The sequence below is a fragment of the Pelophylax lessonae genome, assembly GCF_965119305.1.
Source record: "Pelophylax lessonae genome assembly, chromosome: 2".
NCBI lineage: Eukaryota > Metazoa > Chordata > Amphibia > Anura > Ranidae > Pelophylax > Pelophylax lessonae.
The window spans coordinates 597,720,969-597,735,031 of NC_138769.1; the positions used below are offsets into that span (position 1 = coordinate 597,720,969).

Sequence of the window (14,063 nt, forward strand, 5' to 3'; positions counted from 1 at the left end):
TGGTGGGAAAGGCTGTGGTTTTTAAACCCTTTCTTTATATTGGAGACATGTTCTCTCAGTCTCACCTTCAGTTCCCTAGTGGTCCTACCCACATATTGTAGTCCACATGGACAAGAGAGAAGGTAAGTCACATGTGTGGATGAACACGTTATAAATTTATTGATTTTATACATTTTACCATTAAAAGATGATTTAAAATTCATATTTTTCCTTTTTCTAAACCTAGAGGTGCGGCAGATCATACACCTGCCGCAACTAAAGAACCCATTCTGATCCCAGAATGTGCCTATTTTTTTAGGTGGATTGACCACATTATGTGCTAGTTGTAATCTGAGGGTTTTAGGCTTGGTATAAATGAACTGTGGTTTTGAGGGAAGTAAAGTTTTAAGAACATTATCTTTTAGTAAAAGGTGCCAGTGCTTTTTTTAAAATCTTCTCCATTTGGGTGTGCTGTCTTGAAAAGCTGGTGAGGAATGCCATACTATAATCTCTATTAGTCTTTTCTTTTTTCTTGAATAGATCCTTACGTTCAATATTTTTAACTTTTTTCTTTATTTTCTCCAAATCTTTTTTCTTATATCCCTTTTCAGAGAATTTATTTATGATTACTTCTGCTTGTTCATCGTAATCACTTTCTTTGTCGCAATTCCTTCTTATCCTCATTAGTTGACTGCTAGGAATTGTATTGAGCCATCTGGGATGGTGGCAGCTACCTATGGGGATGTAGCCATTGGCATCCACTTCTTTAAAATAGGTTTTTGTAAAAAGTTTGTTAAAATCTTTAAAAATACAAAGGTCCAAAAAATTGATACCTTCCAAACTATTTGTGTGGGAAAAAGAGATGTTATATTTATTGTTGTTCATAGATGATAAAAATTGATCTAATGTATTCTGGGTACCCCTCCATATAATAAAAATGTCATCTATGTATCTCTTATAGGTGATGAGTTCCTTAGGTCTGTTTTTAAAAATTTGTTCACTCTCCCATTTCCGCATAAATATGTTTGCTATGGAGGGAGCATATTTTGCTCCCATGGCGACTCCTTTCTTTTGTCTATAGTATTCTTTCTCATGCCAAAAAAAATTGTTGCTCATTGCGAGGTCAAGTCCTTGTAGTATAAATTCCTTTTGTTTCGTTTTTATTTCCGTCTGGTCCAGGGCCCATTTTGCTGCTTGTAATGCATGATCCTGCTTAATGTTTGTATAGAGGGAGTTGACATCTACTCCCACTAGAATGTCACTTTCCTCTGTTTTAATATCTTTTATAATTTCCATAAGGTGTTTGCTATCTCGCAGGTAAGCCAATCCTTTCTGTGCTAGCGGCTGAAGAAAACAGTCCAGATATTCTCCTAGACGTGATAAAAGGGAATCCACCCCGCTCACAATGGGCCTGCCAGGTGGTTGTTCCTTGTTTTTGTGTATTTTGGGCAGCTGGTATATTACCGGTACTCTGGGTGCATCTGGTACCAGGTACCTACTTTCCTTCTTGTTAATAATATTTTCTTGGCGTGCCCATTTAATAAGTCTGGTAAGTTTAGCTTTGTATTTCTTAGTAGGGTTCCCTTTTAATTTTTCATATGTCTCAGGATCATTGACCAGTCGGTTTAATTCATTCAAGTAGTCATTTTTATTTAGGATTACAAGACTGCCTCCTTTGTCTGCGGCCCGTATTACTATATCTTTTCTTTTTTCCAATAATTTAAGACCTCTTTCTATGTCTTCTTTTTTCCTGGAATTTTTTATTTTCAGACTATCCAAATCATTTTCTACCATAGCTTTAAAAACATCTATAAATTGATTATTTAAAATTTTGGGGTTAAAAACAGATTTGTTTCTCAATTGGGTATAAGTGAACTCTCCTAAGGGTGCAGTGTTAGATGTATTCTTCCCCGCATAATATTTTTTAATATTTAATTTTCTCACAAATTTTTGGAGATCGATATAGGTATCGAATTTATTTAAATTTTTTTCTGGCGCATATTTTAATCCCAAACTTAAAACTTTGAGTTCATCCTCTGTGAAAGTGGCAGTGCTTAGATTAAAAATTCCTTCTGTTAATTTGTTCTTTTTCTTTTTCTGCCCTCCTCTACATCCTCTCTTTCTTCTTCTCTTTCCTCTCTCACATATTGTGTTTGTTCCATCTGGGGCCAGGGTCTCCAATCGTCTCTCCGGTCCAGGTGGTAGGGGTTCCCCCCTCCTCCTCCTCTGTAGTTGGGTGCTCCTCTTCCTCTCCATAGGGGTCTGCCTGATCCCCTCCTTTGAAAATCCCCTCTGTAATTATTGTATCCATAGTTGCCTCTACCTCCTCTGAATCCTCCATTATTTTGTGGACGTCTTGCTCCACGTTGTCCACGTTGTCCTCTATAGTTATTATTATATCCTTGTTGCTGGGGATAATGTTGTTGAGGATATTGTTGTTGAGGATATTGTTGTTGAGGAGTTTCATTCCTTAATGGCATGAATCTGTTATTCGTAGGAACATTGTACATTGGGGTGTTTGGTTCCGATCTACCGTATGGAGTAAAGTTGGGATTCTCAAATCTTTCCTCTCCATATTCTTCGTTCTCATTGAGATTCACTCTGGGGGTCATGGCAAGGGGATATGGGAGACCTCTTTCTGGAGATGAGTCTCTAGAGGCTCCTTCTTGAGGAGGAGCTTCTTCTTGCCATTTGTAGATTTTATTAGATTTGTAATCATTTGAATCTCTTAAATATTTTTTCATTTTTTTCCTTTGTGTGTCCCTATCAACTTTTTCAACAAATTCTTGTAGGTTTTTCATTTTTTCTTTGAAATCTGTAGTTTCCTCTAAGTTCACAAATTTTGCCTTAATACCGTTAATATTGGCCTCCAATAATTTTAATTTCTTTGCTTTCCTAGAGATGAGTAATTCTAATAGTTTCCTCTCCATAAGGTTAAAGAAACCAAACCACTCCTCCTCCAGGGCCTTATCAGTAAGGCCATCATTGGGGGCCAGGTCCCATCTTAATCTCCTGGGGGTCATACCATCTTTAATGTATTTGTTTAATGTAAAAATGTCCCACCAGGTTCTGACCTGTTTATCCATATAACCTTTCAGTAATTTAAAATCCTGGTGCATGGTCTGTCCAATGTTAGTAGATGAAAAAAATTCATCTGCATCTACTTTCTTGTTGTTCATAAAATTAAATATTGCTAAGTGAGCTGCTGGGGGTGATTCCATAATGGAACAAATGAATGTGAAAAAAACAAAAATTAAACCCGCGCTACACAACGTGAAAATTTAAATAAAGATAAATACAATAATAGGCAGCTGCTGCAGACACTAAGAAAGTCTTAGGAAAATATGATGAAAACGAAATTATGCAGCGCTAGCTCAAAATAAAGTGTTGAGTGCTGTGATATAAATACAATAATCAGTATGATCAAATATAAAAAAGTGCTAAGTGCTTATAAATATCTGAGCAGTAACAGATAAATATATAATTAAATATGATAGTGCACAATAAACAAATAAGTGGTTAAAAATAGTCCAAATAAATATTCAGTGCTTGAAAAAAGTCCTTATAGTGATCCAATTAAGGTGCCAAGGTGCCAAATAATTAAGGTGCTTGCAGAGTGATATGGTGCCCCTCAAGGTTCCCCACTCACCAGATTGCAGATAATCATAGACCTTCAAAATTATTGCACATTGCCCGGGATCTTTACAGGACCAGAACTTCTCCTATGTAGCCTTGGAAATTTTTTGGGTCAGCTTCCGCTTCCACCGTTAAACAAAAAAATGGCCATACATGGTGAAGTAAGTATGAGCAATTTTATTCCCAAAAAATATAGATGGGTACTCACAAGCAAGAATATAACTCAGGCATATACAAGGAACTCGTGTGGCGCCGCTCTCGGCGTGCGTTCCACACACAGGAAGTTCCTGACCGGAAGTGACGTTTGTTTTGGTCCGCAGCCGGCTGCCGACGCACTTCCGGCTGCGGACCAAAACAAACGTCACTTCCGGTCAGGAACTTCCTGTGTGTGGAACGCACGCCGAGAGCGGCGCCACACGAGTTCCTTGTATATGCCTGAGTTATATTCTTGCTTGTGAGTACCCATCTATATTTTTTGGGAATAAAATTGCTCATACTTACTTCACCATGTATGGCCATTTTTTTGTTTAACGGTGGAAGCGGAAGCTGACCCAAAAAATTTCCAAGGCTACATAGGAGAAGTTCTGGTCCTGTAAAGATCCCGGGCAATGTGCAATAATTTTGAAGGTCTATGATTATCTGCAATCTGGTGAGTGGGGAACCTTGAGGGGCACCATATCACTCTGCAAGCACCTTAATTATTTGGCACCTTGGCACCTTAATTGGATCACTATAAGGACTTTTTTCAAGCACTGAATATTTATTTGGACTATTTTTAACCACTTATTTGTTTATTGTGCACTATCATATTTAATTATATATTTATCTGTTACTGCTCAGATATTTATAAGCACTTAGCACTTTTTTATATTTGATCATACTGATTATTGTATTTATATCACAGCACTCAACACTTTATTTTGAGCTAGCGCTGCATAATTTCGTTTTCATCATATTTCCCTCCTGTGTTTTTTTAATTTAGCCACCTCTTTTTTCTTCCAATTGCAGTAATTCCTTCTAGGGTGTACTCATACTAGCACTCTGAGACCCCGTTCACACTGGGGCGACCTGTCAGGCGACCTGGTCACCTGACAGGTCGCCTGCCATAGAGAAGCTGTGGACCCATTCTAATAGGAGCGACACAAGTCGCTCCGACTTAGAAAAAGGGTCCGGAGCTTCTTTGGGGTGCGACCCAGAGCGACCTGCATAGACTTCAATGTTATGAAGTCCGTGCCGGCCGCTCCGAGGCCGCAAGTCGGATCGCCCCAGTGTGAACGGGGCCTAAACCGGTCCCGGGCACTGTTCAGCCCCTTGGGCGGGTTTGCTTGTGTAGTGTTAGTGCTCCAAATCATGCCTGGGACTGCTTGGAGTACGTGGTCTCGGCTGCTGTGTATTTTGGATCTAGTACTGCTGCAGTGTGAGTGCAAACAATGCTGGAGCACGGAACTCTCCATAGAGAGCTGTGTTAGGAAACAGGGATTGCTGGTCTGGTTAGCAGGGGAATGTGCCCAAGAACACTTTCTAACAATCCATTGTGAGTGAAAACTTGCGGGGGAGTAAGGAGGGGGACAAGTGGACCCTGGAAGGTTTCACTTAAAACAGTCCCAGTGTGGGTGCACCTCACAGTGGGCCATACATTAGTCAGTTGTTTTTTTTTCCCAATAAGTTGAAAAAAAAAACGGACCTGACTCCCTCATCTACACATTCAATATGGATCCGGGAATCCTCCCCGCTGTATCACTGTATTCTGATAACATTTTCCCACCGTCAGTATACACAGATCAGTGCTGCAGTCTATGGCTTGCCAACTGTCACTTTTCTCCTGCCAGTAAATGTCAGTGACAGGAAAGGGTTGCCAGTTAAAAATATGATTGTGACACTTAGCTTAGAACTGCACATGTGCAGTTCCGATCCGGAGCCAGGTCAAGACCATCCGAGTGCCTGCTACAGTGTGGCGGCACTTGTGGGGACGGGTCTGGCAGAGACGGTGCCTGAGCGTGTTGTGTAATGTCATGGTGCAAGGGAGCTGAGCGGAGCGGCCGGGGCCTAGTGTGTGGGTCTGCTGGATGGGAATAAGGCAAGCCCAGAGTGGGACTGTAAGTTTGTTTGGACTGGAGTGGATTGAAGGGACCATCTGGCATGGAGAGAGACTGTCACTGTGACTCGGGAGGGGACATGTCATGTCGGTGAGGTGTCATCATCCTCTGTGCTGCTTCACACTGTTGTCAGTGTCACTGTGAGCTACTTACTTACTATTTTGAAAATAAAATAAGAAATATGTTTTTTTGCCTTAATATCTACCCTAAATCACATTGCTAATTGCATATTGTACTTGTTTGCAGCCTAAATACTGACATTTGCACTTAAAACTGTAATTGTGTAACTTTTGGCAGTAAAAATGTCCCTGTGCCAGTAAATTTTGGGTTTCGTGTCAGTAAATTTAAATCTGTTAGGTTAGCAACGCTGCTTGCAGTGCCGATCCAGCAAGGAAATACCAACAAGGCGGTAGAACAGATGTTGGTTGGTGGATCATCTTCTGTTCAACCACGGTGGCCACACATGAATTTAAATTTCACCTGTCCCTGCTGAACCAACCTAATTTTGATCCATGTATAGGCAGCCTTATAGAGTCAAAGAAAAAAGGCAGGGATCAGCCAACACAGACACAAGCTAAGTAACTATATGATAATAGGTTTTTATGTATTCTTTCTCAGCACAATTATTATGAAAACATATTACTTGCATCTTTTCTTTTCTTCAAAGGTATTGCAAATCGAGAAATATTGTGAGCTTTCCTGGCTGTTTAACTTTACTATGCTTGGTGCCCTCTACATAAAATGCAAATCTGACACACTTTTTCTATAAGTGGGAGAACAGTGCACACAAGGAGACATGGATCTTACTTGGCAAGAGATCATGTCTATTACTGAACTACAGGTAAGTGGAAATGATAAGGCTATGCAAAAATATATTTTAGCTTTGGGTAAATTGCAGATTAGCAAAACCAGCTTATTGTATCTCAGTGTGTAAATAGATAGAAAATTGGCTCAGAGGCTGTATTCATAAAGTTGTGATTAAAGATTCATACTCCGAATGGACCAAGGTAATTAGCGGTTTACCCCAAGGCTCAGTGTTGAGACCCTTACTTTTTAACCTATTTATAAATAAAATAGAGTTTGGAATTAAAAGAACTATTTCTTTGTTTGCACATGACATCAGGCTATGTGGGTCAATAAGGTCATTATAGGACAGTGATGGCGAATCTTTTTGAGCCTGAGTGCCCAAACTGCAACACAAATCCAACTTAATTATTTCAAAGTGCCAATACTGCAATTAGCGTAAGAGGGGGCTGAGAGAGAGAGAGAAAGAAAGTGAGGGGGTGTGAGAGAGGTGTGTGAGAGAGAGAGAGAGAGAGAGAGGGGGGTTGAGAGAGAGAGGGGGGGGGTGAGAGAGAGAGGGTGTGAGAAAGAGAGAGAGGGGTGTGAGAAAGCAGGGTGTGAGAGAGAGAGAGGGGGATGTGAGAGAGAGGGGTTTAAGAGAGAGAGAGAGGTGTGTGTGAGAGACAGGGGGGGACCGAGTGAGGGGTGAGAGAGAGAGAGGGGGTGTGAGAGGGGGGTTGAGAGAGGAGGGTTGTGAGAGAGAGGGAGGGGTTGAGAGAGAGAGAGAGAGAGAGAGGGAAAGGGTGTGTTAGAAAGGGTGGGGACAGAGAGAGAGGGGGAGACTGAGAGAAAGGGAAGAGAGAGAAAGAGATGGGGGCGTTAGAGAGAGAGGGGGGTTGAGAGAGAGAGGTGTGTGTGAAAGAGGGTGACAGAGAGAGAGGGGTGACAGAGAGAGAGAGGGGGGAGAGAGAGAGAGAGGGGGTTGAGAAAGAGAGGAGGGGTTGAGAAAGAGAGGAGGGGTGTGAGAGAGAGGGTGGGGTGTGAGAGAGAGAGGAAGGTTGTGAGAGAGAGGGAGGGGTTGAGAGAGAGAGAGAGGATGGGACAGAGAGAGAGGGGGTGAAAGAGAGGGGGGCTTTAGAGAGAGAGAGGGGGCTGAGAGAGAGAAGGGGACGCAGAGGGAGGGAGGGAATGGGACACAGAGGGAGGGAGGGGGACACAGAGGGAGAGGGGGATGGAGAGAGAGAGAGAGGAAGGGCAGGCTGAGAAAGAGAGGGGGAGCTGAGAGGAGAGTGAGGGGGGAGATGAGAGAGAGAGAGAGACCTCTAGCTCTGTTCTTGTCTGCAGTCCCTGCTCTGCCCCCCCGTCCCAGTCTTTGTGTGCAAGTAGTCTGTGTATGATTGTGCCCGGTACCCTCCATGCCAGTCTCTGTTCTTGATCTGGGGGTGCTCTTTGCTCTGTTCCTTCCAGCTGCTCCCTCGCTGCCTGTCTCTCCTGGCTGTCCTCATCTTCTGAACCACCTCCTTGACCTCCTGCGCCCGCTGCTCGTCTCTTCGGGGGTCAAGGAGGCAGTAAAGCTCTTCTCTTCCTCCTGGGCTCTCAGGCCTGTTAACCTTCCCCACAGAGGCTGCGGGCTGCCCACTCGCTTGCCATGTGCAGATATATTCCTGCACCTCGACCTCGCCGCTGTTTGCTGCCACGCTCCCGCTGCCACCAAACCCTCCATAGACTCTCTCCCATCTCGTCAATCTATTTTCTATCAAAGTGCTTCTTGCTGTGTTATTCTGTGTCCTTGCACTGTCTTCCTCTTTCCCCCCCTCACTGCTGTTAGTTTGAAACACACAATGCACATTAGTTGCATTCATGTGCACTGTTTTATGCACACTACAAATTCCATGGTCCATAGTCCCTAAGCCAGGGGTCTTCAAACTATGGCCCTCCAGTTGTTCGGGAACTACAATTTCCATCATGCCTAGTCAGGTCTGTGACTGTCAGAGTTTCACAATGCCTCATGGGACGTGTAGTTCCACAACAGCTGGAGGGCCGTAGTTTGAGGATCCCTGCCCTAAGCCATCTCAAGAGAGAGCAAGAAAGGATGGCTATTTTCCTACGTACAGCGGAATTATGAAGAATAAACATAGGCACCCTTTAACATCATACAACTACACATGTTAAACAGTGCCTTGGCTACCTTATCTCTAATATCCAAACAAATTCACCTTTCCTTTATATCTTAAGAACCCAATCCAAAACCTTGTATATACAAAAAAAAAAAAGAAAGAGGGGACGGCAACATTATCTAGAAAAAAGTTGTTGTGGGGCCCGAGATTAGTCTGATTATTTATTCAAAAAGGGGGCGAAACTAAGATTGTTGTTCAATCCCGAGGGGTTTGGTTGCCTCCAATTCCCAGATCCACCTGGTTTCATGTTAAAGAAAAATATAAATTCAAAATCGGGATGGAGGTGCTTGATCCAGTATCATTCGCCTCATTTAAAGTCCCACAACTTTTCCCTCTGGTTTCATGTTAAAGGACCAACTTGGCAAAGTCACCCCCCCCCCCCCAGTACTCCGGGGGACGACCATTAGGACCCAACATTTAAAGAATCTAGGGTCTCTATTATGTTCTAGACACACATGCCTGGCCAGAGGGAATTTGAGGTGATATGTCAAAGATCAAAGATCTCATATAGGTGATCCTGTAATCTCTTACGTATTGTGTGTATTGTCTTTACCAATGTAACATTATTGTTACATTAGAGGTCCTCTGGTTTCTTCTGAATACTGAATTGTTTTTTGTTTGAATAGATTGGGGAAAGGTTAAAACCTCTATTATATGTCGGTGCTATATAAATCCTGTACGCTTTAGGCAGATTTAAAGCTAAAACCTTAGTTAAGTTTTGTATAGGGTAGGGAATTGTTTTAAAGTACTGTCCCATGAACACACCAGAAAGTGAGAGGAAATCTCTCCAAAGAGAGTAAAATTCCTCTCTTACACAGGTGTTATGGCAACATTGTTCCTATTGGAAGACCTTCCCTGTATTCCTGTGCTGGTGACAATATTTTTGGCTCTTCATTCAGTGATAATAATTACTATAACAAACAGTGAGGATGAGTCCTATCAGTGGAGAAAGAGACAGCAATAAAAGTCCAATTGGTGTTTAATTATTACTACAAAGTATCCCATGACTTGCATGACTGAAACCCTTCATGGACAAATATTTATTATTCTTTCTTGTCTTATTTAGGGGCTGGATATGCACCAAGATTCTGCTTATAATGCTGAATACGGATGTCAGCCACCTACAGTGCCGTTTTATGGATGCAGTCTTGCAAATAACCCAAGGGACAGTATAGTGCCAAATGCAAGCCAGGGCATGCCAAACTTAGATCGGCTTTACCTGGACCCCATTTCTCCTCAAGCTCAGCAAGTGCCCACTCTTTCTTTGGTTTCTGAATATGGTCCAACATCCTGCACAGGAATTTTCATGTCAAATGTCTCTCAAATGGGTGGCATAAATCAATATGCTTCAAAGCTGGTGTCTACAAGTGGGATGAGTGGCCAAGACCATGTAGCTATGCCAGAGGCTTGTCTAAATGGAGTCCATTCCCTACACCAGCCCTGTAAAGGCCAAGATGATTTTGAATCAGATTCTGGCTTATCTTTAAACTTCAGTGATGGTGAATCAATTGAAATAGAGAACATAGAAACACAGAAGCTGCAGCCAGACTTTATGGAAATAATTCCACCACATGCCTATCAAAACCAGTATCATTTGGCTACAAACCTAACACAGTCTTTTATGGAACACAACCTGTGTGAAACCCAACCCTATATTACATCTCGAACTCAAGAACTGGTCTGCAGTAGGGATGAGCGAAGGGCAGTTGCAATGCAAATTCCATTTCCCATAGAAAGAATCATCAATCTACCTGTGGAGGACTTTAATGAACTTCTGTCACGCTACACATTAACAGAATCACAGCTGGCTTTGGTCAGGGACATTCGTAGACGTGGGAAGAATAAAGTAGCTGCTCAAAATTGCCGCAAGCGCAAGATGGAGAACATCGCTATCTTGGAAAAGGAGATAGATCAGTTGAGAACAGAGCGAGAAGGACTGCACAGGGAACGAGAGGAGGTAGAAAGGATCATGGAAGAAGTGAAGACAAATTTAAAAGTGCTTCAGCAGGAGTTATATGGCATTTTACAAAATCAGGGCAGTCCGTTTTATCAAGAGGATCTTTTGTTCAAGCAGACACCAGATGCCAGTAGTTCTTTCCCTACAAATTTGTAACATATTTTTAAAATCATGTATGTTGACCTGAATCAAATAATAGAATGGCTGCCAAAAACAAGTTCTGTAAGAGGCTACGCAAGCATTCTAGCAGGTAGTCTATGTTAGCGAAAAAAGAAAAAAAAAACTCTATCCTTTTCCTTTTGCATTGTGAAATTTAAATGACTGTAGATGAACTTTAGTTATGACTGAAATATTGCAAATTATATGCAAGCTAATCTGCCATTGTTTCATATGTTTCATTATTTCCTTAAAAAAGTATCTTTTTATTTTGTTTGTGTGTAAAAATGTAACCTTAGTACAACCCAACTCTATGTTTATTGAGAAATACTATGTAAACATTTGTCACATATCGGTAAAGCAAACTTGCTGCAATTTATCAGATATATCCAATATATCAGATTTTTTCAACAATCTGGCTAAAGTAAACATACTATATATAAGTGGTCATTACATTCCAACATAATTATTGGTCTGGCCATTGACCTATTATGCGTTTTTATGTTTTTTTTGTTTTTTTGGGCCAATTTGTTGTTGGGTGGATTAAAAACCGCAAAACGCAAATCGTGGCAAAAACACACTACATGCTTTTTTGCAGCTTTTCCATTGAAGTCTATTGAACCAAAAATGTACCTTGTGTTTTTTAAAAAAAGTCCCTGACCCTTTCCAAAAAAGCTGTGTCTGAAAAAAGCATAGATGCGAACATGTGCAATAGGAATAAATAGTGTTGCGCAAGCTCACAATAGTAAAGAAATGCACTAATGCTAATCAATTGTGATCAATATTAAAACAAAATTATGGGAGAAATGAATAAGACAGTTGCCCCTGTTGGCACCTTAAAGGGACCAGCACCATAGATTGATAAAGCACATCTGTGAAGACCAAGATAAGGTTGTGATCTGAGGGACATCTAACCACCTATGGAATTGTAATGATAGGTCGTATTTGATTATCTATTAAGGTGAAAGTTCTGGGAGCACATATGTGTCGCAAGGCAGTGGAAGCACACCATTTATTTTTATAATATTGCGCACCGATTTATTCTTTTGAAGAAAGTGGACTTTTTTAATACATCAAAGATAGAATCATCACGCACCATATTTTTTTATATAATGCGTTTATAGACTACACTTGGTTTATACACCATATATGGGTTTCACTTTTAATGATCCTATTCATTTGTCAATTCATGTTGTTTTAATATTGATCACGATTGATTAGCATTAGTGCATTGTTTTTTTACTATTGTAAGCTTGCGCAACACCATTTATAACTATTGATTTATTGGCTTGTGGAAACACAGCAGGTGTTCCCAGCAACTCTATATTACTTATTCATTCATACATTATTATCAATTTGTACAAAGGTAGCGCAGAGGTCATTTTTGTTTCATTTTCACTGTGTCCCATTAGAATCCATGTTAAATGGGCTGTAGTGCATTTCTACAAAAAGCATAAAAAAACGCATAGGTGTAAACAGAGCCTTAAGTAGGGAGATAGAGGAATGCTGTGCTGTGGAAATATATGCAAATCTCTGAGATCACGATTATGATGTGAATCAATCACCTCCTGACTGTATATGCATAATTTTATGTGTTGTACACATAATTGGCTGATAAGATAATTGCAAGAACAAGTAGGTGTAAAGTTTTTCTTAATAAACTGTTTGGAGGGTGCTTACAAATATTAAACCACAACTATACCCACCTTGGCTTCAGCGATGCACCATCCCCAGATCTCCCCACCGGCTGCTAACATCTTCGGGCAGCTGGCTTCCGGGTCTGGATCGCCGGCCGCTGTCATTAGCCTGGCCATGACGCTTGATCAAGTTCCATCAGATTTGGCATTGCCAAATTTGTATAGTGAGCTGTTCTTGCGCAGCTTACTTTACAGGGTCGGGCAGGCAGGTAAATAGTTTTATTGCAGAAGAGACAAATCATGTCTCTTCTGCACTAAAAATTCTGCCTGTCCGCCATTTTTTATTCCAAGCATAAAGTTACACTATAGCAAGCGATCTAATACAGAGAATCAGCAAGGGTGGAACAGCATTTATAATGTTTAAATCTGGATGTTGGAAATGCTATTGATAAGTGCCTTTGCAAAATCTAAATACAATAGTCTGGTACCAAAGTTGAGGATACAATGATTAGGGAAGAAAGTTTGTACATAGGTAATAAACTGGTTAAAAGACAAAGGGAATTTTTTGATGAAAATAAATGAGAGTAGATTAGCAGGTTAGTGTGCCACAGAGATCAGTGCTGGGTCCAATTTTTTGCAATGTGTATATTATTGAGGAGGCTTAAGAAATATGTAGCAATATTTCCAATTTTGCTGTTGACACGAAATTATGTAGAATTTGTAAAAATTAGCAGGATAGTGATATTTTTACATAGGCATCTTAACAAAACAAATAATAAAAGGTAAAGTGATTGTAAAGGTAAACGTTTTTGTTACCTTAACAACCTCAGCTTCGAAAAGTTTTACTCCCTTCATGACCAGGCCATTTTTTGCTATTTAGCACTGTAGTACTTCTTTAACTGGTAATCGTGTGGTCATGCAATGCTGTATCCAAACAAAATTTATATAATTTTTTTTTCACACAAATAGAGCTTTCTTTTATTGGTAGTTGATCACCATTGAGGTTATTTTTGTTTTTAAACAAGAAAAGACCAACAATTTTGAAAGAAAATACATTTTTTTAGTTTCTGCTATAAATAATATCCAGTAAAAAATAAATAAATACATTTCTTCATAAATTTTGGCCAAAATGCATTCTGCTACATGCCTAAAATTCCCAATAAGTGTACTGTATATTGATTGGTTTGCCTTAAAGTTATAGCATTTACAAACAATGTATACCGGAAAATGTACTATCAAATATTTACCGTAATTTCCCTTTCCTGATGGACTCCATGGCAGCATATGTTTGGGTAGCCCCACCTCCACTCCCATAAATTTTCATGCTGAGCCAGAGGACATGTTCTGTAACTATGCTACTCATGACACTGGGAGGGAACTCTTGCTGCTATGAAGTTCATTAGGAAAGGAAAATTAGGGTAAGTATTTATAGGAAATTTTCAGTTTTCCTGACAGACTCCATGGCAACATATGTTTGGGAACTAACTAGTCCAAAAAAAAACAAGGGTGGGATCCTGAAATAAAGCAGGGTTTTAATCATAGCACTCAGCCAACGGAAACCTTATGAATAGATATTACCAGTATAAGGAATACATGTCACCCCCCTACAAATATTCCTTGCACCCTTTCACAGGGAGCCCAC

The 14,063-nt window shown here is 40.6% G+C and overlaps 1 protein-coding gene across 1 annotated transcript in view; it reads left to right on the plus strand.

Moving 5' to 3' along the window:
• NFE2 (nuclear factor, erythroid 2) overlaps positions 1 to 11,130 on the plus strand; it is a 48,227-nt gene extending 37,097 nt beyond the window's left edge. Inside the window, exons 2-3 of the mRNA XM_082244935.1 lie at positions 6,379 to 6,552; positions 9,738 to 11,130. Of these exons, the coding sequence (XP_082101061.1) occupies positions 6,508 to 6,552; positions 9,738 to 10,784 (1,092 nt within the window). The 5' untranslated portion in view covers positions 6,379 to 6,507 and the 3' untranslated portion in view covers positions 10,785 to 11,130. The remainder of the gene's footprint in view (positions 1 to 6,378; positions 6,553 to 9,737) is intronic.
• Positions 11,131 to 14,063: the final 2,933 nt, after the last annotated feature.